Source organism: Aristolochia californica, unplaced genomic scaffold (genome assembly GCF_029961685.1).
Source record: "Aristolochia californica isolate CCGP_79_NKW_82.1479 unplaced genomic scaffold, dmAriCali1.0.hap1 SCAF_14, whole genome shotgun sequence".
NCBI lineage: Eukaryota > Viridiplantae > Streptophyta > Magnoliopsida > Piperales > Aristolochiaceae > Aristolochia > Aristolochia californica.
Window position 1 is genome coordinate 24,470,082 of NW_027181815.1, and position 27,181 is coordinate 24,497,262.

The 27,181-nt window shown below is 41.8% G+C and overlaps 1 protein-coding gene across 1 annotated transcript in view; it reads left to right on the forward strand.

Annotated features, from left to right (window-relative positions):
• Positions 1-27,181, forward strand: part of LOC137949834 (protein translocase subunit SECA2, chloroplastic) — a 93,116-nt gene that overhangs the window by 8,302 nt on the left and 57,633 nt on the right. The window contains exons 3-18 of the mRNA XM_068796039.1: positions 8,504-8,573; positions 8,736-8,800; positions 8,871-8,991; positions 9,221-9,312; positions 9,408-9,473; positions 9,616-9,680; positions 9,754-9,841; positions 9,933-9,998; positions 10,418-10,533; positions 15,848-15,938; positions 16,906-16,989; positions 17,079-17,171; positions 17,306-17,401; positions 21,905-21,990; positions 22,387-22,465; positions 22,593-22,706. Coding sequence (XP_068652140.1) covers positions 8,504-8,573; positions 8,736-8,800; positions 8,871-8,991; positions 9,221-9,312; positions 9,408-9,473; positions 9,616-9,680; positions 9,754-9,841; positions 9,933-9,998; positions 10,418-10,533; positions 15,848-15,938; positions 16,906-16,989; positions 17,079-17,171; positions 17,306-17,401; positions 21,905-21,990; positions 22,387-22,465; positions 22,593-22,706 — 1,392 coding nt within the window. The remainder of the gene's footprint in view (positions 1-8,503; positions 8,574-8,735; positions 8,801-8,870; positions 8,992-9,220; positions 9,313-9,407; positions 9,474-9,615; positions 9,681-9,753; positions 9,842-9,932; positions 9,999-10,417; positions 10,534-15,847; positions 15,939-16,905; positions 16,990-17,078; positions 17,172-17,305; positions 17,402-21,904; positions 21,991-22,386; positions 22,466-22,592; positions 22,707-27,181) is intronic.

Consider the following 27,181-nt stretch of genomic DNA (forward strand, 5'->3'; position numbering starts at 1 on the left):
ACCAAGGGATGTAAGCATTGCAAGCAGCTAATAGAAGGTGAAATTCCTATGCTCCATTACTTCAAATCAGTACAAGACATGACGCGCCTCTGTTGCTGAATTGTGGATTTCAGATGCTTGCTAGAATCTGAATTTTTGGCATGGGTTGGCTAATGAAGCCCAACTTGTTACTAGACTCATTATGGAGTTCCAACCAATTATACTTTGACATAATGCCTAGGATAAAATTATCTGGAGGTACGAGGACAGCGGTCTATTCTCGATTAATTTGGCGTATAAACTCGTCAATGGCTGGACGATGCCTCAGCTCCTCAAGATGCTGCTATTGCCTGGAGACTCTCGACTCCGCTAAAAATGAAGTTTTTCTTCTGGTGCACAATCCTAAACTAGATTTTGACAGCTAATAATTTGAGAAGGTGTGGCAATAACCCGCTGCCCTTGTCCCCTGTACCCCCGTCTCTCAGACGAGATTCTCGAAATCCAGCCGCCACCCCATCATCATCATCCACAACCATCCCGTTAGTCAATCGCTTTGACACAGTTAGTAATTTACAATTCACCCCACCGCCTTTGCCTTCTCCAATTGACAAGGCGACTGACATTACCCACTGCCCAAGACTCGTCTCCCACGTCTCTTCCCCAAACTCCACCCCCTAAGGCCCATAAACCTTGTCAAATCAAAACATCCCGGTCAACATCTTCTAGGAGATCCGTATCTCCTACCAAATCCACCTCTTCCTTCCCTAGCTACACATCTCGAGGGCCACCTTCTACGTCCCCACCTGTCACAACAACTGACATTACACACTGCCCAAGATTCGCCTCCTACGCCTCTTCCCCAAATTCCACCCCAATACCAATCAACCTCGTCAATCATCCCTATCACGTCGAAATCCACACCTCTTACCAAACTCGCCTCCCCTGCTCCCTTCCCTAGCTTCATATCTCGAGGTCCATCAACCTCGTCAACTCTACCTTGTCCAAATCAAATCATTCCATTCACATCAAACTCCGTACCTCTCATAAACACTCCCTGCAGCCCATCACCTCTGGAAAAATCTTGTCAGATCGCAATCCTTCCTCGAGCCCCGTCCAGTCCCTCCCCTCCATCAAAAGTCGTCGTTTTCGACTCCCAAAAAGTTCACGTCCAAATCAAATCCCACTTGGGACTTCGGTTCCCCCAATGACTCCCCAACTCTTTTAAATATCCACGCCCCCTCCATTCTATGTCCCACCACCCTTCAGATACTTAACCCGAACCCCACCATGGAAGCTTCAAGCCCTAAAACCAAATCTCCTGCCGCTACCCCCCATATTGAAACAGATAAAAGGCCTTTTATAACCCCCTTCACCTACACTTACTCTAGAAAAAGGAAGAAAGGCAAAGCTAAAGCTACCTCCCCCACAAAAATTGCCCTCCCACTGTCCTCCCTCCTAAAATCCCTCCTCCACTGTTTGAACCTCCCCCAACCTCGACCATGTTCCCCCAAGCTGAGCAGAGGGATGATCTCCTCCAATTTTTGTTAGAACAAGAACAAGAGCAAGACTTCCCTCCAGAAGTTTTCTCAGAAATGACGGAGCTTGCGACTATTTTCTGCTCCTACTATCTTGAAGCTCGCGGGACGGCGAAGAATATCACCCCTTCCTGTCCTGAATGATTGTTTTGTCCTGGAATGTTAGAGGAATCAGTTCACAATCTAAGCGAGCCCTTATCAAAGCAGCTCTTTTTGAATGTAAGCCAAAAATTGTAATTCTTGTAGAAACTAACTTGCAATTTTTTGACTATTCTATTGTTTGAGAATTATGGTATGATTCGGATCCTGCGTGGGCTAATATTGATGCGATTGGGCACTCTGGTGGCATCGTTGTCATCTGGGACCCAAAAGCAGTTGATGCCACCCTCTCTCAACAGGGCCACTACTCTATTGGCTTGCGTTTTCACGATCACTCTCTTGGAACTTCTTGGGCGCTGGCTGGTATCTATGGTCCTACTCGGCAACACGATCGTGCTTCCTTCTGGGAGGAAGTTTTTCTACTTGTTCAATTATGGGATTTGCCCTGGCTGTTGGCAGGAGATTTCAATGCTATTCTACTTAGTTTAGAAAAAAGCCCTCCCACAATCAAAACTTCGTCCAACATGAGAGCCTTCTCCGACTTCATTGGCAGTCTCGGGCTCTCTGAAATTTCCTCTCTGGAAAAAAATTCACTTGGGCCAATGGTCAGACCCCCCTGTCCTCTCAAAGTTGGATCGTTTCTTTGCAAACAATGAATGATGTCACCTCTTTCCTAACATTTCTGGCCAAGTCCTAAACAAAGTTGGGTCTGATCATTGGCCTATACAAATCAACACTTGCCCACCTGCTTGGGAGCGATCCCCCTTCCGCTTCGAAAATGCCTGGATCCTTGTTAAGTCTTTCACTTCTTCCTTTCCTAGCTGGTGGCATGAGCAGGAGACTCATCCCAACCCGGGCTGGGCGCTTCTTATCAAAGTCAAAGCTCTTAAAGCAAAGATCCGTTTATGGGCCAGTAATCATCGTGCTGTTGCTGCTTCTCAGAAAGAATCAGTTCGTCGTCGCATATCTGAGCTTGATCTACTCGAAGAACAAAAGTCCATTTCTCCTCCTGATTTGCTCATTAGAAATCAATTAAATTTGGAATATTTAAATCTGCTTCGTTTTGAATCTATCTGCTGGAAACAACATGCTAGATTCCACTGGATGGCTGAGGGAGATGGAAACAAAGTTTTTCCATTCCATCGCCTCGGCTAGGAGGACTAAACGTATCACTACTCTCTTTCATGGAGATAACGGATAGTTCCTCCATATCTAATGTTTTGGTGAAGTTCTTCTCAGACTTTTACACTGAAGTGTGCTACAATAGACCTAAGCTGTCGCAGCTTGAATTCCAGCGCATCTCTCCCACGAACGCATCAGATCTGGAAAAGTCGTTCACTACTAAAGAAATTGATTTGGCTGCCCTCGGCCTTCCTAAAGATAAAACTCTTGGACCTGATGGTTTTAACGGTGAGTTTTACCATTTTTTTGAGAAGAGTTGTAAATGTATTCAAAAGAGAAAAATACAAACCAAAAAAACTAAAAAGACATTTCCTCCACAACAAGATGTTGGAGGGTAACGCCTTTTTTAGCTTGAGCATCGGCTAAATGATTAGCAGATCTTGGAACATGTTTCCAAGTACATAATAAATCAAAAGTTAAATTACAAATTTCATCATAAATCTTCCAATGACGCCAAGGAGGTTTTGAAGGCTTGGAACACCAGTTTATAATAACTTGAGAATCCCCTTCAATCAAGAGAGCACCGTCCTTTTTTTGTTTGAAGAGCTTCAGCCTGTTGAGCAAGCCATGTAATTCCGCACAAGTAGAGTCTGATACTCCAATTGGACCCGCATAAGTGAAGAGAAGATTCGCTTGATCATCGTGAATTACTCCACCAAATCCGGCTGGGCCCGGACAACCGAAGGCACTTCCATCAAAATTTAATTTAAAGTGTCCAGGAGGAGGTCTAGTCCATTCTATCATAATAGGAGCTTTCGAAATAAGAGACATTTTCGCAACATTTCTCCAATTTTCCCTCATATTTGTTGCTCTTAAATCACAGAATTCTTTGCGAAGGAGAACCCAAGAGCTAACTTGACCAACTATCTGATCACAAAGAATATTCCGAGGAATAGCTTTCTGATTGAATTTGCGATTGTTTCTCTCTTTCCATAAATTCCACACAATGTGTCCAACACAACAAGATATTAAGATTTTCCCTAACTTCGGAAGACGAGAGCTAACCAAAGTTAAAATAGTGTTTAGCAAATCTTGCGAAGGGCAATATAATAAACCGATCTTGTCCATTAATTCGGTCCAAATCTTATGAGCATATTCGCAATGCAGAAGCGTGTGATCTGCTGTTTCAGGAGATGTGTTGCAAAATGGGCATTCTGGATTGGAAATATTAATGCCTAGTCTTTGCAAAACGTCAGAAGTTAAAATTTTTTTACGACATACAGTCCAGATGAAAAATTTGATGCGAGGAGGAATCGGGAGCGACCAAGCAAAAGCAACAGGATGTTCTGCGTGAAGAGGGTAGGAAATCAAATGATGGTACGTTGAGGCTGTAGAGAATATACCTTGCTTGTTGGGCGTCCAGATGAGTATATCGGAAGAATTTTTTAAGGTCACACCAGAAAGTAGATTGATCAGGGCAGTTGCTTCAATAGCTTCAGAGTCATTTAATGCCCGTCTGAGATGAAGATTCCAGCTACCCGAAGACTGCCAATGGTCAGAAATCATTGAACTACGAGATCTTGACAGCTGGAATAAAAGAGGATAGCTTTCCTCTAAACAACTAGTCCCGATCCACCAATCGGACCAGAAATGAGTATTTGCACCACTTCCAATCTAGCATTTGACGGCAGCTCTGAAGGAAGGTAAGAGTTTGGCAATTTTCTTCCAAACAGGGGATAACTTGTAAAATCTTCCCCCATCCGTCCACCAATCTCTCTCTTTTCCGGATTTACTTGCAACCATTCGGCGCCACAGTAGATTGGGTTGCATGTTGAACTTCCAAACCCACTTTAATAGCAGAGACTTGTTGGTGGTAGCAACGTCACGAATCCTTGTTATTGGGATTCAATCAAAAGTGATGTGTATGCTTTTGTCCACAATTTCCACCAAGTTAGCATAACCCATAAGGCAGTTGGAGCATCCTTCATTGCTCTTATCCCAAAATATCCAATACAACACTGCCCCAAGATTTTCGAGCTATGAGCCTCACAACTAGTTGTTATAAGATATTGGTTGTCTTCTTGCAAATTTGCTAAAGCCCAACTTCCGAAAATTATTAATCTCAGTCAAAGTGCTTTCATTCGTGATAGAAATATTTTGGACTCCTCCATGACCGTCACAAGCTATTAGATTCTTTCAAAAAATCTTCCCAACCCAGATTTGTCCTAAAATTAGATTTTGAAAAAGCATTTGACCGAGCAAATTGGAAACTTATCAATCACTTTTTTGATCGAATGGGTTTTAGGAATAAGTGGAAATTTTGGTGAGAAGTTGTATCTCCACCACATCATATTCCGTCCTTGTTAATGGAAAGCCGTGCGGTTTCTTCAAAGCAACGAGGGGGATAAGGCAAGGTGACCCTTTGTCTCATTTTCTATTTACTCTCATCGGCGAGCACCTTTCTTCTATGATCCGATTTGCTCGGGTTGGCTTAGTCCTATCGCTGAAGACCCGAACCAAGATATTCCGATCTTATAGTATGCTGATGACACTATTCTTTTTGGAGAAGGGTCTATGAGACAGATTTCCCACTGAAAGCCTTGCTCAACATTTTTTGAATTGTCTACTGGTCAAAAGGTAAGTTGGGCTAAAACTTCTATCATTGGATTTAATATCGATCCCTCCGTATTAAACTCAATGGCCAACTATTTGGGGTGTAAAGTTGCATCTCTCCCCGGCACTTACTTGGATCTACCACTGACTCCTGCCCTACCAACAAAAAGCGCCTGCCACCCTGTCATTGAATGCCTCGAAGACCGTCTTGCGGCATGGAAAGGAAGATTTTTGTCCAAAGCCGGTAAGCTTGTTCTCATTAAATCCTGTTTACATGGTGTACCCTCTTATTTTTTTTCCTTGTATCACTGTCCTGCCTCTGTTCGGAATAGAATAGAACTACTTAAAAAGAGTTTTTTATGGGGTGGGCCAAATGGGGAAAGAAAATATAGTCTTGTAAAATGGGATGATGTTTGTAAACCTACTGTAATGGGTGGTCTCCGGATCCGGGATATTGTAACAACCAACTCTGCTTTATTGTTAAAGTGGATCTGGAAATTTAATGTGCAACCAACTCTGCTATGGCGGAAAATTGTTGAAGCCAAATCAGGGAAAGTTTCTGGTTGGTGGATTGATGGCGGAAGATATTACAAATTATCCCTTGTGTGGAAGAAGATTGCCCAACTGTTGCCTGTCTTTAAAACTGTTGTCAAATACTACATTGGTTCGGGTAGCCAAACAAAATTCTGGACAGATTGGTGGGTTGGCCCAAGCAGTTTCAAGGATAGACTTTTTTTTTTTTTAAAAAAAAAGATGTATTTATAAAAAAAGAGAAATTAAAAAATTTGGGGGAGCATGTTCCTTACAACTAACAATTGTAGGGTAGCTCCCTGCCTGGCAAGCACATCTGTCGCTGAATTTGCGGATCTCGGAATGTGAGTCCAAATACAAGAAACAATTGAGGTAATTTCTAAAATTCCCTAAAAGTATCCCAATGCCTTTATGGAGGAGAAGACGTGTTCTCACACCATCCTATCCTAGCAGTTTCAAGGATAGTCATGGATGTATTTACCGCCTGGCAAGAGAAAAAGATGCGACCGTTTCTGCGCAAAGGCTTACCTCTAGTGAGTGGAACTTAGATCTCAAACGAGCTTTGACAGACGATGAAGCTCTTGAAGCTGCAGACCTTGTCACAAGTCTCTCAACAGTGAGAATCAAAAACTCTCTAGACACTCATCTGGACACCATGCAGGCAAGGTACGTTCTCTACTGCTTCTGCCTACCACTTCTTGATCTCTCTCCAAGCAAATCAATCAGTCCATCTAGCTGCTTATGCGTGGTCTCTACACATTCCACCTCGTGGGAAGTTTTTTATTTGGACCGCATACCGAAAAAAAATCTTAACCTCCGACGCATTAATTTGACATGGAAATAGTGTCTCGGACCCCTTGTGCCCATTTTGTCATTCCTCTCCGGAAACCGCTAATCATATCCTGTTACACTGCGAATATGCCCATTTGGTTTGGTCCGAACTCATAAACAAAATTGGGTTGCAATATTGCCCATCTCTATCATTACCTTCCACAATATTCATTGTTACAAGTGATTGTCTTCCCAAACTTGGGAAAATATTAATTTCTTGCTGTGTGGGTTACATGGTTTGGAATCTATGGAAAGAGAGAAACAACAGATAATTTAATAAAAAATCTCTTCCTTGGAAAATTTTGTGCAATAGAATCATTGGGCAAGTGTCCTCTTGGGTTCTCATGCGGAATGAATTTTGTAACTTACAAGGATCAAATTTGCGTGGAAACTGGTGTCTTATTGCGGAAATGTTTTTCCCGTCATGACCTCCTCTTATGACAATTTGGTCTCCACCACCGTTGGGACACTTCAAATTAAATTTTGATGGAAGTGCGTTTGGCTGCCCCGGACTGGCTGGATTTGGTGGAGTGATTCATGACGAGAGTTGTTATCAATTGGTGTACAAAGCCTTCAAAACCTCCTTGGCAGCATTGAGAGTTTTTTTTTTTTTGAGAAGTAAGTGTGAATGTAGGCATTGAGAGTTATATGAGGATATATGCACTTTAGTTTCCCAAATGCATTGTAAGTGGAATTATATTCCTAGATCTGCTAATCATTTGGCAGATAATCAAGCTAAACAGGGTGTTTCCCTCCAACAGCATGTTGTGAAGGAAGGCCACCTTAGCTAGGTATGTATTCTTCTTCATCTTGCAATATATATTCACACCCTATTTCAAAAAAAAATAAAAATTCTCCTAGTAGCCTTTGCCCTTTCTGTAATGTTGATGAGGGGACGGTATCCCACCTCCTCCTCCTCCATTGCCATTTCTCCTGGATGGTTTGGACCCGCACATTTAGTCAAATTGGGCTTCAATTCTGCCTCCCTAGCAATCTCCTCAGCACTAATAGACTCATTCTGGGCACTTTTTTTATCTAAATTAGGGGAAGATTCTGCTATCAGCCTGCCTAGCTCAGATTCCTTGGGCCATTTGGAAATAGAGAAATAACAAAAGATTCAACCGCAAATTCAGCAGTGCTGAGGACGTGTCCAACATCGTCATCGAGAGGCCAAGGAGTTCCCCAACCTGATTAGCACCCATCTCCGCACTAATTGGAGTGTGGGGGCCAGCATGTCCACTCCCATCCGTCCTCCTGCCAATCTTGCTTGGAAGCCTCCTTGGCCTGGAACACTCAAGCTCAACTTTGATGGCAGCGCTCGCGGTAACCTGAGCATTGCCAAGTTCGGGGGCTTTCGGCGATGCTGATGGTACCACTCTCATTACTTATGCTGGTCCGATGGGTATTACCAACTCTACTTTGGCAGAGCTTTTCGCCCTCTTCCAAGGGCTCATCGTATTCTATGATCATCTCAGTGGTCCTCTCATTATTGAGGGTGACTCTCAGGTGGTGATCAATGCTCTTATTTTATTGACTCGCCTTGGAGGCACTCAACCGTTTTTTACCAGATTTCTGAAATCGTAACTCTTTTCCATTATTCATTGACTCGTGTACCTCGTTTAGCTAATTCTCTAGTTGACTCGCTTGCCAAGCATGGAGTCTCCCTCCAATCTGTTGTTGTAAAGGAAGTCCTCGTTTAGCTGGCTATGTATTCCTTTGTTTGTCTAATAATATATTCACTTCCCTCAAAAAAATATTTTAACAATATATGCTCTTGGTGATTCTATTGGCAGTTGAGAGCAAAAACTGATGAATTTCGTTGTCGTTTGAGTCAAGGGGAGGTTCTGGCAGACATTCAAGCAGGTTTCTCTTTTTCCTGTCCTATTACTTCTCTCTAACCTTCTCTCTTCCAGCATATCTGTCTCCCCCTATGCCTACTCCTATCTTTTGTGTCTCTTCTTGCAGCATCAGGTGATTTTGTTTTTATTTCTGAAGCCTCAAGTGACTTTGTTTTTATTTCTGCAGAGGCTTTTGCTGTTGTTCGTGAAGCTGCAAAACGGAAGCTCGGGATGCGCCATTTTGATGTTCAGGTATTATTTCATTTATCATTCCTTGGTGGAACAAAATTATTGTTCTTATAGTTTGATTCTGTATTTCCAGATTGTAGGTGGGGCTGTGCTTCATGATGGCTGCATTGCTGAGATGAAGACTGGAGAGGGCAAAACTCTTGTTTCAACGCTTGCAGCTTATCTTAATGCATTGACGGGTGATGGTGTCCATGGTGCACACTGTTTCCAACTATATTGAGTTACCATCTGATTAAATATATGAATAGCAAAATGGGGTCATGACTCCAATTTGACCTGCTGATTTTAGTTGTTCAGTTATTGGTTTATGTTCCTGAATGGCCCATAGGTTTTTTAAGTCACTCAATTATGCGGTGGGCACATTTTTGTGAAGGAAATAGAAACCGGGTTTCTGACTGTTCTGCATTGTCTTGGTTTTGGCAGTTGTAACTGTCAATGATTACTTGGCTCAGCGTGATGCAGAGTGGATGGGTCAGGTTCACCGTTTTCTAGGTCTTTCTGTAGGCCTTATTCAGGTTCTTAATTTTCTATTTCAATCAGAAAAACATGAATGTCTTGTTGTTGTAAATTTGGAAGAGGGAAAATTGATAAGCTGTTATTTACCTCTTAGCAAGGAATGAAGTCTGAAGAGAGAAGATCCAACTATAACTGTGATATAACATATACCAACAATTCAGTAAGTGGCACAATAGAAAATGTTTATGTAGATCTTCAATATTTTTGTTATTTATTTATGTTTATGGTAAAGAACTTTCTGTTCTGATGTTAAATATCTTGTCAAGAAGAGTGCTAACTCCTAATTTCCTGAAATTCTTCAGGAACTTGGCTTTGACTACCTTCGAGATAACCTTGCTGGAAGTAAAGAACAACTGGTTATGAGATGGTAACTTTTCAAGCTTTTGATCAAGGTTTTTATAGTTCTCTTGTGGACTAGTTGAAGTAATCCATGTTTGCAGGCCAAACCCATTTCATTTTGCAATTGTTGATGAAGTTGATTCTGTTTTAATAGATGAGGGAAGAAATCCTTTGCTAATAAGTGGTGAGGTAATTTATCGATGTTTTTTGTTTCTTATATTTAATTTAATCATTTAAATGTTTTCCGGAGAGTGACCTTTCCTTTTATTTATCTTCTCAGGCTACCAAAGATGCTGCTCGATATCCAGTTGCTGCGAAAGTTGCTGACTTGTTAATTCAGGGCCTTGTAAGTGTAGTGGCTATTCATTAAGTTACCACTTATGTAGTTTCTACTATTATATGAATTAGTTATATTGAAAATTTCCCCACACGTATCCAGGATTGGATAGATACTGTGCTTATTTCTTGGGAAGAGGTTTTATAACTTCTGCTAGCCATTTTCGGAAGGATGTGGATTTAACTCTGACACGGTATCCAAGTGGATATTCTCCACTCAATGTCCATGTTTAGGAGCCATTGAGAGAGGCTGCACACGTGAAGGAAAGGATTAATAATAGTCCCACATAGATCCAGGATCAGACAGATCCTTTATTTATTACTTGTCAAGAGACCTCCTAATTTTACTAGTTATTTTGGGATGGACCTGGACCTAACTTTAACAATCTACATAAATGTTAAATGTGGCTTAATATTTCTATTTTTCAGCACTATAAAGCGGAGCTTAAGGACAACTCAGTGGAGTTAGCTGAAGAGGGAGTTGCTCTTGCTGAGAGTGCTCTTGAAACTAATGACCTATGGGATGAAAATGATCCTTGGGCCAGGTTTGTATTTCTTTCTGAAGCTGCATTCATCCTGCCTGTTTGATGGGCATTAAGTTTTCTTTTATATTCCTTGTTGTTTCCTATGACCATTAGCTAGAATGGCTAGAATGCTGACATGTTGTCACTGAGGAAATAGCTATTTGGCTCCATATATTCTTGACATAACAGCAACATGATAAAAAGTGATGGCGGATTGAAAAAGGATTAAAGTAGAAAGACAATCAGGAAAGAAAAGAAGAAAAGCTGGAGAGGAGAGAGGAAAGTAGAGATATCTGACTTCTGGTATTTCTGGAAAGTGAGAAAATCCCAGAAACACCAGAATCTGTTGATCCGTCTAGCATTTTCTTAGTGCAGTACTTAACTCATAAGCAGAAATTGTAGATACCCTCTGCAATAAGACATACAAGATATACACAATTCATGTGAGTGGACAAAAATGGTTTTCTTTGATTGAAGCACTTTATATCTAACATACCAAATTTGTTACAAAAAATCCTAAATTCTTGCTTTCCTCTGTCAGAGGTGGTTCCGGTCCACCTCTCTTGATTAGGTTGGCTTTCTGCACTTAAACGACTAGTCTTTTAGGTTGTATTGGCCAGCCTCTTGACATGGTATCAAAGCCAGGTCTGGCATGTCCCGCCTTCGAATCCCGTGGGGAGCAGTAAGGGGCGGGGTGGGTGTCAAAGGTGCTTCCGGTCCACCTCTCTTGATTAGGTTGGCTTTTCGCACTTAAACGACTAGTCTTTTAGGTTGTATTGGCCAGCCTCTTGACATCCTCGTCCTTTAGTCAATAAGTCACCAAGTTGCTTTGTAGACCATAGATATGGAGTACTGATTTTTTCCGCTCATGACAACTTCTTTAATTAAGTGACACTCAACTTCTATGTGTTTAACCAAAAGATAAAGCCCCTGGTCCAGACGGCTTTAATGGTGAGTTCTATCAAAAATTCTGGGAGGTCATAAAAAATGATGTTTTTGCTTTTGTTCAAAATTTTCATCAAATGGGGATCACTCACAAGGCTGTGGGTGCTTCTTTCATAGTCTTTATTCCTAAAAAAGCTAACTCTGCCTTACCTCAAGATTTTCGGACCATTAGTCTCACCACAAGTTTTTACAAAATCATTGGACGAATTCTTGCCAATCGTCTGAGACTCCTCCTTCCCAAGATCATTAGCCCTTGTTAAAGTGCCTTTATACGAGGCCGAAATATCCTTGATTCTGCCATGGCTGCACATGAACTACTGGATGCCTTCAAAAATTCAAAAAAACCCAGATTTGTCCTGAAACTCGATTTTGAAAAAGCATTTGATCGTGTAAACTGGAAACTTGTTGACCAGCTGTTTCATAAGATGGGATTTGGGACACGTTGGAAATTTTGGATGAGGAGTTGCATTTCGAATGTATCATATTCTGTGTTAGTCAATGGTAAACCTTGTGGGTATTTTAATGCGACAAGAGGTATTCGGCAAGGGGACCTTTTATCTCCGTTCATCTTCACTCTCATTGCTGAGCATCTTGCCTCTATGGTCCGTCTTGCAAAAAATTCTGGGTGGCTGAAATCGATCTCAGACGATCCAACTCAAGATATTTCCCTGCTTCAATATGCCGATGATACTATTTTCTTTGGGGAAGGTACGTTAGCAGAAATTTTTCGTATTGAAGCCCGATTAAATTTATTTGAACTCTCCTCTGGTCAGAAAGTTAGTTGGTCTAAATCTTCAATTACTGGCTTTAATATTGATCCTACTGTGTTAAATTCCAGGGCCCAATACTTGGGATGTAAAATTGCAACGCTTCCAAGTTCATACCTGGGATTGCCTTTGTCACCTACATTACCCTCCAAAAGCTCTTGGCATTCAGTTATTGAGCGTTTGGAAGGTCGTCTGGCCACTTGGAGAGGAAGATTCTTATCCAAGGCTGGTAAACTGGTTCTCATTAAGTCCTGTATGCATGAAATTCCTTCCTATTTCCTTTCTCTTTATCGATGTCCTGCCTCTGTTTGCCAAAGAATTGAACAACTCAAAAAAAAATTCCTATGGGGTGGACCGAATGTGGAAAGGAAATACTCTTTGGTGAAATGGGCTAAGGTATGTAAATCAAAATCTCTTGGTTGGCTTGGGATCCGGGATACTGCCATTACAAATTCAGCACTGTTACTTAAATGGATCTGGAAGTTTAACTTATTTCCTGAATTAATTTGGAGAAAATTGGTTGCGGCTAAAGCAAATAAATTGTTGGGTTGGTGGACTGAGGGTGGGCGATGTAATAGGTTGTCTCCAGTATGGAAAAAATTTGAAAAGTTATTACCTGCTTTCAAATCTGCTGTAAAATGTTACTTGGGCACGGGTTTTGTGACAAGATTCTGGACCGACTGGTGGACTGATGCACATAGCTTCAACAACAGCCACAACTTGATTTCAAATCTGACAAGAAATATTGAAGCTTCTATTTCTGATCTGCGAACTGATTCTGGAGGGTGGAACCTGAATCTCCGAAGATCACTCTTTGATTCTGAGGCCTTGGTGGCTTCTGACCTCATTACCATGATCTCTTCGGTAAGTCTAAAAAATTCAGCAGATACTCTCATCTGGATGCCCAACTCGAAAGGTAATTTTTCAACTTCCACTGCTTATGGCTTCCTAAGCTCTACCTATCATCCACAAATCAACCATCCATCTGCCATTGCATGGACTCTGCACGCTCCCCCTCGTGCTAAACTTTTTATTTGGACTGCTTGCTGGAACAAAGTCTTTACTTCAGACACCCTAATTCGAAGAGGTGCCCATGTCCCAGACCCTCTTTGCCCCTTTTGCCAAACTTCTACGAAGACGATCACCCACATCCTTCTACATTGCGAGTATGCCTTTTTCGTGTGGACCAACCTTTTAAACAAAATTGGTCTCCAATTTTGTTCCTCTCATAATCTCCCTTCAACCATTTTCTCAATTACAAATACTAGCCTTCCAAAACTCGAAAGATTACTAATATCTTGTTGTGTGGGACATCTTATATGGGCATTATGGAAAGAAAGGAATAATCGGAAATTTAACCTAATGTTTATTTCTAGAGAGATATTGGTTGAAAAAATTATTGGTCAAGTTACTTCGTGGATTTATTGTGTAAGGAATTCCGTGATCTTCGAGGGTCAAATTTCCGAGAAAACTGGCGAATAGTAGCTAGAATGTCCTATCTTGCAAGGCCCCCTTGTATGGCGATTTGGTCCCCTCCCCCTATTGGCCATTTTAAATCGAACTTTGATGGTAACACGTATGGATGTTCGGTTCCTGTAGGTTTTGGTGGTGTTGTTCATGATGAAAATGGAGTTCTTCTCTTTTCTTATGCCAGGCCAATTGGAAATTCGGATTCTACATCTGCTGAATTAACCGGATTATTTAACGGACTTCGGATTTTCAAAAGTCGTGCTTCTGGGCCCCTCTGTATTGAAGGTGACTCAAAAGTTGTTATCAATTGGTGCGCAAATAATGAACGTCCTCCATGGCGGCATTGGGATTGTTTTACGATATATGTAATTTAATTTCTACTTTAAATTGTAAATAGAATTATATTCCTAGATCTGCTAATCATTTAGCGGATACCCAGGCTAAACTATGCGTCTCTCTCCAACACCTTGTTGTGGAAGGGGGCCCTGTTTAGCAAGGTATTGTAATCTCTCTTTTCTTTTTAATATAGCTTATACATCTTATTTTAAAAAAAAAAAAAGGTTTGGAGACAAAATGATTATAAGGATTGGAGACAAAAAAATGATTATAATGCAAAAGATTTAGAGGACTTGGCAAGATAAAATGAACCCACTTTTGGATGAAATATTTAGCACTGACACCTTTGCAATCAACATAAGCTGATAAAAAGATCATACAAAACCTCAAGAGTTGTGGAGGATTACTTGCTGATCAGATGGACCCCCATTTGAAGGTGTTGATTGGGTCTTAAGTGCTAGTTTTGATAGTAGCCATAGTCTTTGTTAGCCTTGTTTACATCAATTGAGGGTTAAAGTTATGATCTACAAGGCTGATAAGAAGAGGTAGTGGTGGACGAAGTGAGAATAATCTCCATTATCATTGGTCATATCTCTTCATGGATCCATACTTGACCTACGTTTGCTAGTATGAGGGATTCTTGCCTGGGTTACAACTGGAACATCCTTGCCCATATGACAGTTCCTCTCGTCCTCTTATGATGGTTATTTGAACTCTGCCCCACTTGGATATTTAAAACTTAATTTTGATGGTAGTGTTATTGCGAATCCTGGTTAGGCTGGATTTGGAGGGGTTATTTGTGATATTTAGGAGCTCAACTTATTACTTATTTAGGGCCAATGGGAATTTTAGACTCTACTTTGGTCTAGTTGTTTGTTATTTTTCAGGGGCTTCTTGTTTTTTGTGATCATTTCAATGTTCCTCTTATTATTGAAAGAGGCTCCAAGTTTGTCATTGGTTGGTATTCAAAAGCTACTGACCCACCTTCACGTCATCATATTTCTAAAATTGTTTCTTGTTTTAATTGTACTCGATCTTATATACCAAGGTCAGCAAATGATGTTGCTGATTCTTTGGCTAAACAAGGAGTCTTCCTTCAATCGTTTGTTGTAAAAGGGGAGTTCTCCTTTAGTCTGTAATCTATTTCTTTGATTAATTAATCATCTCTCACATAGGTTTTGTTTGTAAAAATTCGTGGTTATTAGTTTGGAAAATGGAATTTTGGTTAGTACTTTAGTCATTTTGGGATGAACTTGAGCTTCATTTAATAGATAAGATGACATATCAATAAATAAATCAATTTTTTTCTTTGGGAGAATGATGAAGAAATTTCAAGCCAAAGGTCGGTCAATAAAACAAGGCAGCAACGAACCTGAGGTGACTGGGCTGGTCAGCAGGTTAACTGTCTGAACCAAAGAACCTGACCTGCTCAAATAGGTTTAGTTTGAAAAAACTTGGGCCTCCCTCCAATCTCTCATTGTTAGGGGTGGACCTACCTAATCCTTTGAATTCTCCTTGCTCTTAATAAAATCCAGCAACATTTCAAAAAAATAAAAAACTTGTGGTTATTAGTTAGGAAAATAGTGTCATAATTTCGGTTAGTACTTAGTCATTTTGGAATGAACTCAGGTTTTATTTAATAGATTAGATGATATAGCAATGAATAAACCTATCTTTTTTTTTTTTTTTTTGGGGGGGGGGGGGGGGGGGGGGTTCCGGCTGATTAGCAGGTCAACCTGACCTGGTTAACCTCAGGATGGGGTTGGGTCTACTCTTAATTCTTTTTTCTAACTTTTCCCCTCTTCTTTCTTGCTTAGGTTTGTACTGAATGCCTTGAAAGCCAAAGAGTTTTATCGTCGAGATGTCCAGTACATTGTTAGAAATGGGAAGGCACTTATAATCAATGAGGTACTTCGCATCACCGTTTTGTACTTCTATTATGCTTCCATTTTCTGCCTTGTGTGAAGACCTTGATCTTGAAGTTCAGACAGAGAATTGGAGATAAGTGTGCAATAGTGTCTTGTACAATCTCATTGTTTGGGAAGGCTTCCCCTTACTCTTTTGAGCTTTTGTTTTAATAAAATTCAGCATCATTTCAAGAAAAAAAAATAGTATCTTGTACAATAGAATTTGCTGAAATAGGGCAGAAGAATACACTTGGCTGTGCTCATGTACTCTTTATTTAAATGAATGAGTACTGTCTTGACAACAGAAGACCGGCAGAAATAATAACCCTACAATACAGCTTATAAAAACTTCTAAAATATTTCCTGTAATATCTAAGAAATAACTGAAGCACACATAGTTAGCTTTTAGTCCGTTGAGAGTTATTATTTTGAGAGGTCTGGGAAGTTATATGTAATTGTATTATGAAGTCAAGAGTAACAGTCAGGTCACTTAATGTTAAAGAGAAGTAGTTATGTAGTATGGATATTTTAGTTCATTGTGATGTTTTTATCTCAAACCTGTAATTAAGAGGTGGGTCCTGGGTTTCAGACCTAACTATCTTCACTTTGACAACCTGACCTTCCTGGTCTCTCTTTCTTTCTCAAACTTCAACTTTCACACTGTTCTTCTTATGTACAAATACTTTTTTCTTTTGATTGGTTATTTTTCCTGTTCTTTCATCTCATTCTGAATTCAATTTGAATTCGTACTAAAACATCATTTTCCCCCATAAAACAGTAATGGATCTTGTTTGACCATGTCTTTTATTGTTATCGATTTGTTTCATGTAAATTTACCAGTGCAAGTTCTAAATTGGGCAGGTGGCTGCATATGCATTGGGAACCAATTAATGCATTTTAATTATTTATCTTTTGATAAAATTTTATTTTCTAAAAAAGAGAGGTTATTTCCTGCTAACATGATACAGCTTACTGGGAGGGTTGAAGAAAAGAGGAGATGGTCCGAGGGCATCCACCAAGCTGTAGAAGCTAAAGAAGGGCTCCAAATTCAGGTGTACCTTTCTGTTTGAATGATGCTTAATTTCTCAAGTAAAGTTGTTATCTATGCTCAAAAGTTTTTGATATTCTGCATGATATATAGCCTGATTCGGTGGTTGTGGCACAAATAACATACCAATCATTGTTCAAGCTCTATCCGAAACTTTCTGGAATGACTGGAACTGCAAAGACTGAGGTGGGTCCTTGCTTAATTCTGACTTCTTATGTGAACTCTGCACGGAGAGTCCAACTTTTTCAGTGCATGCCATCAGATCTTAATCTATATTGGTTTCTCTGATAAAAATAAGTGTCCTATCTCTATGTCAACAGGAGAAAGAATTTTTGAAGATGTTCCAGATGCCGGTTGTTGAAGCTCCAACAAATCTACCAAATATTAGGCAAGACTTACCCATTCAAGCTTTTGCGGTAGGACTCTTTTTTTTATATTTTTTTTATATTTAAACTTTTTCTTGGAAATGATTGAGAGTTCGTTAAGAGTTAAAACATGTACATTGTACATTAACAATCAGAAAGCAATTGCCAAAAAAGGAAAATGGTGCCGGCAGCAAAAAAGAAAAACAGTGAGACAAATAATGGAGTGATCTTCGACTGCAAGATGCTGGAGAGTGACACCAGCTTGGCCAAAGAATCGATCATAGAGTTGGCATTTCTTACCAGTATGAACTCAAGATCTGATTGGAGACCTCTCGGGACCTATTTGCTGCATGCCCTTAGTCATGGTCTGTTTGGATGGAGCATCCTCAGTCGGTTTGGTAGCCAACTTTGCCTGCCAGAGGACATTTTCTTGATTGGGCATTTGCTTCTTGGGAATCCCCTCCCCAAATTGGGGAAGCTGATCATCTCTGCTTGCGTTGCTTTCATCCCTTGCGGGCATCTTGACAGAAGGTAACACAGGTGATTTGGCACTTTGATACCACCTGCGCCTAGACTACAGCCCCCTGGCATCATATCTCTGCCCGGGTAAGCGGATAGTCACCTTCCACTCAATTGATGACCACTGGATGGCAACTCGGCTTGCAGTCTCTACCCCCATTGCTTCAGTCCGTGACTGGAGCCCTTCCTTGCACCACCGTGGCCTTGGTCAGTGGGTTCAGATTACGGGACTTCCGCCCGAACCCTGGGAGAGCGGTGTATTCAGTCTCATTGCCAACCTCTTTACGGTTGAAGGCCGGCGACTTGACCGAGCCAGGCTCTTCATCAGCCTCAGCCGTGTTCACTCTGGGACGACTTTCTTGCGTCTTGATGCTGGTCAGTCCCACCTCTGGCTTGGTATCACATTTGGAGGACTTGTGGGAGTATTTCTCTCACCGACACAAGCAGCAGCAACCCTGTACTTGGTCATCAGGCACCCCCACCCCCTGCCACTGCCAAGCCCCCGGACAGCCTTCTACCCTTATGTCTCAGATTACCTACCCTTCCTTTCCCATCAGCACCTGACACCCCAAAGAGATTCCCCCACCACATTAACACCCTAACCCCCTACTTGGCATCGCATCGATACCAGAACCTCCCCCCCCTCCCTCTGATCCTTGGCCATCTCTTTTCCCTCCTTGAGGCCCCCCCACTCGGGGCAACTGCCTCACGATTACAACAACCCGGTTCCCCCACCTCCACTCCTATCATAACCCCCCTTTTCAACAAGAACCCCTCCGAAATTCCCCCGCCCCCCCCCATTACCCTGTCTGCCATCATTGCCCCTCCTATCGCTCGTATGGACCTCTCACCACTGAGCCAGGCCCCTCCCAGACCCACCTCTCCCCTCCTTTCTGGCAGTGAGTTCTCATCATCCTCCTTGTTTGGGACTAGTCAGCCCAGGCGACCTGTTACTAGATCACCTCCTCATCTGGCTACCTACCAGCGTCGTTGCCAAACTTCTGGCCAAGCCCCCCTTCTAGGGAGCCTAGTGGCTCTCCCTGCTAGTCAGGGGAAATGATTCATGGAGACCTTTGCTTTCCCCGTTGGATGACAGAAACCGGCAATTCTACTTGGCTTTGCAGAATGAGCACCAACAGTTTGATGATGAAACTTGGGATCGTATCTCCGAGTTGGCTTGAAGAATGGGAGTGGTTTACAGTGATAACTTTTCGGGTGGCAAGACCACATCAGAGGTTTGCTGAGAAGTCAAGAAATGATTATTCTTTCTTGGAATGTTCGTGGGATTGGATCTTCTAGAATGCGTGCTATTGTTCAGAATCTTCTTTCAAAAAGTAACCCATCTATTGTAATCCTCCATGAATCTAAATGTCAGAATCCTTCCAATTCCATTATGCATGACCTCTGCGGTTGTAATAATTTGGAATGACTTGTTATCAATGCTATTGGGTTTTCTGGGGGCCTGTTCCTTCTCTGGAACTCTTTTGCACTTGAAGTCTTAGATCACGTGACTGACACTTTCTCTATTGTAATTAAGTTGCATGACAGATGCACTGATTTCACTTGGGGGCTTGCCAACATTTCTGGCACTACCAGATACCGAGATTATCACTTTTTTTTTTTTTTTGAAAAAGATGTAATTATATTAACAAGAGAAAAATTACAAAGGAAGAGGGAGCAAATCCCTAACAACAAGAGATTACAGGATCACTCCCTGCTTGGCAACCACATCTGAAACCAAATACAAGAGAATAGTGAAGCGATTTCTAGAATCTCTCGAAAGATCGTCACTCTTTTTGTGATGAGATTTTTGGCCTTCTGCCTCTTTGGCCCATTCCTTGGCTCCTTGTTGGGGATTTCAATGCAACCCGCTTTTGCGATGAGAAGTCTCCCCCTACCTCCCAGAGTACCTCAACCATGAGGCAATTTGCTGACTTTATTAGTGGTTTTGAGTTGGAAGAAATTAGCCTATGTAGCAAGACGTTTATTTGGTCAAATGGTCAGAGGCCTCCCATCCTTTCCAAGCTTGATCGGTTCCTTGCCACTGGTGACTAGCTCAGACTCTACGACAACACCTGTGGGCCGGTTTTGAGCCGTGCTGGCTCTGACCACTGGCCTATTCAGATTGATACTAAACTTGATAAATGGGGGCCTGCCTCTTTCAGATTTGATAATTCTTGGCTGTTGGGTAAGCACTTCGCCGACAACGTCGCCTCATGGTGGGAAACCTTTGGGGACCCTAATTATGATGGCTGGTCACTCCGTCACAAGTTGAAGCGTCTCAATGCAAAGCTCAAATCATGGTCCTCGGAGCGTTGCCTTGCTGCCTCCTCTCAGAAATCCTGTCTCCAGTCTTAGATTGCTACCCTTGATATGGTTGAGGAACAATGACGTCTTACTCATGCCGAGTTTTCTACCCACATCTCTCTTCAATGCAATTTTCAATCTATTCTGCACTCCGAAAGGGTTTAGTAGAAGCAAAAATCCTGCTTCAAGTGATTGGCCGAGGGGGATGCTAACACAAAGTTCTTCCATGCCATCGCCTCGGCCCGCAAGAAGACTAATTAGGTCACCTCCTTGTCTATTGACAACGAGGTTACCTTGGATAGGACCTCCATTACGATGCTTTTCTCAGTTTCTTTGCAGATCTTTACAGGGAGGAGGACCACCACCGGCCTAGGCTCTCCAACCTTCACTTCTATGCGATTTCCCCAATACTGGCGAGTTTCATTGAGCTCCCTTTCTCTGACTTGGAGGTTGAGGATGCAGTCCTGGGACTCCCCTAGGATAGCGCCCCGGGGTCTGATGGATTCAACGGAGAATTATACAAAGCTTGCTGGCCCGCTGTGAGGTCGGATATCATTTCCATGGTCCGAAGCTTCTATGATTGTGGAATCACTTTTAAGAGTGCGGGGACTTCTCTTATTGCTCTGGTCCCCAAGAAAACTAGTGTGGAAGGCCCTCAAGATTACCGGCTGATCAGTCTCGTTTCAAGTCCTTACAAGATCATCGCCCGCATCCTGGCTTGTTGTCTCAAGGTTGTTCTCCCTACTATCATCCATGGGGGCCATAGCGCTTTTATCAGAGGTCGTGACATACTCGACTCAGCTATGGCCACACATGAAATTGTGGATCATTTTGCCAAGATGGGTCGGCCACGGTTTGTTCTGAAGTTGGACCTCGAGAAAGCTTTTGACCGACTTAGTTGGTCCCTCCTAGATGACATTATGTAGCGGATCGGCTTCAGAGACAAATGGAGGTTTTGGATCCGTAGTTGTATCTCTTCAGCCTCTTACTCCTTGCCCCTCAATGGCTTTGTTTTTTTGAAATCCAAGATTTAGTCAATTCCATTGTTTGTACTTGGAGTTATGTACACAAAGCTGCCAATAGTGTGTTAAAAAAGGGGTTTCTCTCCAATCCCTCATTGTAATGGATCCCCCACATTAATGTTCTTTCTTTGCCTTGGGGCTTAATGAAATTTGTCTTTTCTCAAAATAAAAAAAAATTCTTCTGTGAATTTAAGTAACTTTGTTCAAGTGTTAAAATCTATTTGAATCTTCTATGTGTCAAGATGACAGATCAGATTGGATATATGTTTACAAAGGCCCTTGGGAAACTTGAATTTGTTAATTTTATACCAAGCAGAGGTTAGTTAATATATATATGCTGCAGTTTGAGGGGGAGTGTTAAAGTTCAAGGGTATTTTTTATCCTTTCTGAAGTGTATGTTTGTGCCTCTGTTCGAGGGAAGCTGAGCTAGGAGGTTAAGGGTGTAATTTTTATTATTCTTTTTAAGTCTATTAGCTATACTAGACGAGAGGTTAGGGAGGGGCATTTTTTTCCAATTGGTAATTGTTCACTTAAGTAACTGATAAAAGAGCTTAGAGGTTTGGGAGAGATTAACGAGATTGCTCTCTTTCAGAAAGTTCTCTCCTTCATTCCTCTTCTTTCTCTCTTTCTTTATCTTTTTGTTTTAGTGTTATTTTTTTCTCCTTTCCTTGCAATGAGAATTTCCTCTAAAAATATTTCTTTGTAGACTGCACGTGGGAAATGGGAAAATGTTCGTCAAGAAGTTGAGTACATGTTTCGTCAAGGCCGCCCTGTCTTAGTTGGGACCACCAGGTAAATCATTAGTGTACTCACACATGCTTTGATTCCAGGACTTCATCAGTTTTTTGCTCCTTTTCATTTTTTAATTGTTTACATATTCTTAAATATCCATTTTTCGAAAAAGCATATTCTTAAATATTTTAACACCTTTTTCAAAGTCATTATTTTTATATTCTTGCCAGTAATTTTAAATTCGTGGATGTAGTTGAATCTCGCTAACCATAAACTTTTAATGATCATAAAAATCCATAAAACTCTACAAATCCTTATTAATCCATGGACTGAAAAGAATTACCCTGAGCTTCAAGTTTCAAATTTCACTGAACCCCCAAGTTTGGAACTTATTTTACCCCTCTTGAGATTGGTATTCTTTATCGCTTTTTTGAGTGTCTCATTTTCTGGATGCAGTGTTGAGAATTCTGAATTTCTTTCTGATTTACTGAAAGACTGTAACATCCCTCACAATGTCCTAAATGCAAGGCCAAAGGTTTGTATTACGTTATTAGCCTTTCTTTGACAGTAAATACTTTCTACTAATTTGTTGTATTCATGGGATGATGATATTATTGAGCTTCCTAAGGTTTTATTTGTTTTGCTTGAGAACCTCTTCACAGTATGCTGCTAGGGAGGCTGAAATTATTGCTCAGGCTGGTCGAAAATATGCCATTACCATCTCCACAAATATGGCTGGCAGAGGAACGGATATAATCCTTGGTGGAAACCCAAAGGTGTATTGATTGCTCAAGCTGCTCAATCCTTCGTTACAATCCTTTTATGCCACTCTTGATTCAGTCATTTCACGGGTTTGAATTCTTAGTTAGTGCTCTAGGAAGCTGTTTTCTCTATTATCATCATTACTTTTTTTGAAAACCTTTTTCTTTTTTTAGTTATGATATTTGTTACTGGGAATTACCGACATACATTAGCGTTAGAAAAGATCTTATGGTTATTAGTTGAAAAAATCATCCTAACTTTGGCTAGTCATTTTGGAATGAACTTGGACCTAATTTTAGCATGGCATCAAAACATGGGATTTATTTTATTGAGTCTAATTTTAGCCCCATTTTGTTGGTATCTCATTTTTCGTTCGCTTAAGCCCAGATGTGATAGGGATTGTTAGTGGTAATAGTCCCATATGGTCTAATGTTAGGAAAAATCCTATGATTATTAGTTTTTTTTTTTTTTGTGTATGCTGAATTTTATTAAGACAAAAGCTCAAAAGAGCAATATACAAAGGGGGGAAGCCTTCCCAAACAATGAGAAATTGCTGGGAACTTCCGAATTTAGCCAATTTATCAGGTAAAGAGTTGGCTGATCTAGGAGTGAGATTCCAATTACAATGAATAGAATACATAATGTCAGCAATACAATCGGTGATAGGCTAGTGACGCCAAGAGGGGGGGGAGGGGAGCTATCTTTTGAATACCAACTGATGACAGTCTTTGAGTCTCCTTCAATAATTAGTTTGCCATGGAGACGTTCCTTGAAGATTCAAAGGCCGAATAGAAGAGCATTTACTTCAACAGTATTTGAATCGGCCATGCCCACCGGTCCAACATAAGAAAGAATAGGGTCTCCATTGTTGACTCTGAAAACACCACTTGCTCTAGCTTGCCCAAGACAGCCAATAGCACTACCATCAAAATTGAGTTTGATGTAGTTGCAAGGGGGAGGATCCCAAAAGGCCATAACCGGAGGTCCTACGAGGGCCCGTCATATGAGCAATAAACCTCTAGTTTTCTGAAAAAGGAAACACACGATAGAGCGGCAAACTCCTTTTTGGTATGTAACCAGCTCGAGATAAGGCCCACAACATGTGAAGCCGTATTGTCCAGGGTGCTAGCTTTGGAGTTATTAGTTGGGAAAAAAACATCAGAATTTTGGTTGTTCATTTGAGGATGGACCTAAACCTAACTTTAACAATATTATTATTCATTTTCAAAAATAATAAAATTATATTTGAGAACGTGATTAGCTTTTTCTTAAAGAGTATAGAGTGACTAAGAGGAAGGATAGGGCACGTGTCGACTCAAGATATAAGGGGAAGAGAGTTACCCATAGCAGCTTGCTGGCATGTTACAGCTTTGGCTACTGCATCAATTATATGATTCGTTTCCTTTTGAATATGCTTCAGAAGAGCACAAGGAAACCACACTTTTCAACAATTTTTTTCAAATAGATAGTCATAATCTCTTTGAGGGGCTTGACCGTTGAAGTGGCTCTTACTCCCTTGGCATCAAGCTGCGAGACAAAGGTTCGGGGAACATTTGGTGCCTAGTTGGTGTCTACGGCCCTACCAGACACCTTGAGCACCACTTATTTTGGGAGGATCTATCGAGGACTTGTCAGAAGTGGCCTATTTCTCTGATGCTTGTGGGTGACTTCAATGTCACTCGCTTCTGCCATGAGAAATCCCCGCTGTCCCGGAGAATCACTACCTCCATGAGGCTATTTACTGATTTTATTGGCAACTGGGACTTGGATGAGATTGCCTTATCTGTGAAGACCTTCACTTGGTCAAATGGCAGGCAACCCCCTGCCCTCTCAAAGCTGGACCGTTTCTTAGCCAGCAATGATTGGCTTCAGCTCTACAGTCACGTCTTCGGAAAAGTGCTCAATAGAGTCGTCTCTGATCATTGGCCTATTATGATTGATACCCATTTTGGCAATTGCCACCCCTCCCCCCCCCCCCCCCCCCCCCCCCCCACTCTTTCAGGTTCAACAATAATTGGATGGCGGACCGAGCTATTATTTCTGACTCACTGGTGAATTTTTTTGTAGATTTATACTCGGATCTCACTTCAGCCCTTCTTCTAAGGGTTAACCTTCAGGTTATTCCATCAGCTGTAGCTAGTCTCATCGAACTCCCTTTCTCTACGCGGGAAATTGAAATTGCAGCCCTTGGTCTTCCTTTGGATCGTGCTCCTGGCCCGGATGGATTCAACGGGGAATTTTATCGTCGTTGTTGGCCCTTTATAAGAGAAGACATTTCCAGCATGGCCCGCTCCTTTTATCAGCATGGCATCAGATATAGGAGTATCGAAGCCTCTTTCATCGCCCTCATCCCTAAAAAAGAAGGGGCTGAACTCCCATCCGACTTCCGGCCGATCAGTCTCACTACTAGTGCATATAAGGTGATTGCGCGCCTCCTTGCTAGTCGTCTCAAGGCAATCCTCCCTATTGCCATACACCATGGTCAGAGTGCTTTTATTAAGGGAAAAAACATTCTTGATTAAGCCATGGCATGTCATGAACTTAGTCATCATTTCAAGGTCCAAAAGCTCCCCAGATTCATCCTCAAGCTTGACTTCGAAAAGGCATTTGACAGAGTTAACTGGAAGTTTCTGGATACCCTCCTGGGGAAGATGGGATTCGGAGAAAAATGGCGCTTCTGGATACAAAGTTGCATCTCCTCTGCAAGCTACTCCGTCCTTCTCAATGGCACAACTTGCGGGTATTTTAAGGGAACCAGAGGAATCAGACAGGGAGACCCCCTCTCCCCCCTGCTCTTCAATGTGGAGGCTGAATACCTATCCTCCTTGATCTACTCGGCCAAGAACATGGGATGGTTCCTACCCACGACGGACTGCACAACTTTCGATATTCCGATTCTCCAGTTTGTAGATGATACTATTTGCTTCGGGGTTGGTACTATGGATTAGATCAAAAAATTACATGCCGCGCTGGGATTATTTGAATTGGCTTCTGGTTAGAGCATAAACTGGGGAAAAACCACTCTCCTTGGCTATCATATTGATCCAGCTGAACTTCGGAATATGGTGGACTATCTGGGATGCTCTGTGGGAAATATGGCAACTACTTATCTTGGGCTCCCACTTTTTGATTCTCGGCCTTCGGCTTCACTATGGTCCCCCCTCATTGAGAAATTTGAAAAGAGGCTAGCCACTTGGAGGGGTAAACTCTTATCAACAGCGAGGCATCTCACCTCCTTAAGTCTTGTCTGGCGGGGCTTCCAAATTATCTGTTATCATTCATGCACTGTCCAGCCTCCGTTTGCTCCAAAATTGATGCCATCTGTCGACGATTTCTGTGGAGGGGTTCAGAAGATACCTTAAGATACCATCTGGTCAGTTGGAAGGATATTTGCATGCCCCATAATAGGGGAGGTTTGGGCATCCGACCTACAAAAGAAATGAACAAAGCTCTTATGCTCAAATGGATTTGGAATTTTAACAACAAGCACAACAGTTTATGGAATAATATGGTGAAATTCTACCTTCAGTTTTCGGGTGCATGGTGGAGAGAGGGTGGCGTTGCTCGCCTCCTATCCCCGATATGGAAATCAGTTTTCAAGCTCCTTCCAGTATTTAGAGATGCTACCGCATTTCACACGGGCAACGGAAGGACCCTTCTCTTCTGGTCGAACGAATGGTGTGGCCCCCGATCTCTCTCAGAGGACTTTCCGGGGCTGCATAGGGTGGCAAACAACCTCTCTTACTCTGTGGCCAATTCATGGAGTGATCACTCGTGGAGTCTTCAGTTTCGTCGGGGATTAAATGATGAGGAATCGTTAGCTTTTTGTTCTCTCCTTACTAAACTCAGCAGTACTATTCTTCGAGAGCACTCAATTGATAAGATGATTTGGAAGCCCAGTAATAATGGTCGATTCACTGTCACTTCGGCTTACTCTCATATCAGAAAGCAAGACTATAGTCCTCATGAGCACAAGGCAAATCTGGCTTGGAAACTCTCAGCACCAAGCAAAATCAAGTTCTTCATGTGGTCAGTTATCAGAGAACGAATTCTTACTTCAGACAACCTTCACAGAAGAGGCTTCACTGCCCCCGATCTTTCTTGTCCCCTATGCGGTGAGTGTGAAGAGACAGTCCAGCATGTCCTCTTACACTGTGGATTTTCGTGGCAAGTTTGGATGAAGATATTTCAAAAAATAGGACTCCAACTGGGGCTACATCAAGACCTCTTTGACACCTTTGAGATGGTTCGAGGGATTCTCCTTCCTCGGCCGGGCAAGTTAATTCTTTCAGCCTATCTTGCTCATGTTCCATGGTGCATTTGGCTCGAGCGGAACATCCGAAGATTCAACTCCAAAGCTAGTACCCCAGACAACACGACTTCTCATGCCGTGGGCCTCATCTCGAGTTAGCTTCATACAAAGAAGGATTTTGCCACTCTTTCAGGGGTTTCCCTTCGGGAAAATTGGAATTTGATCGCTCACATGTCC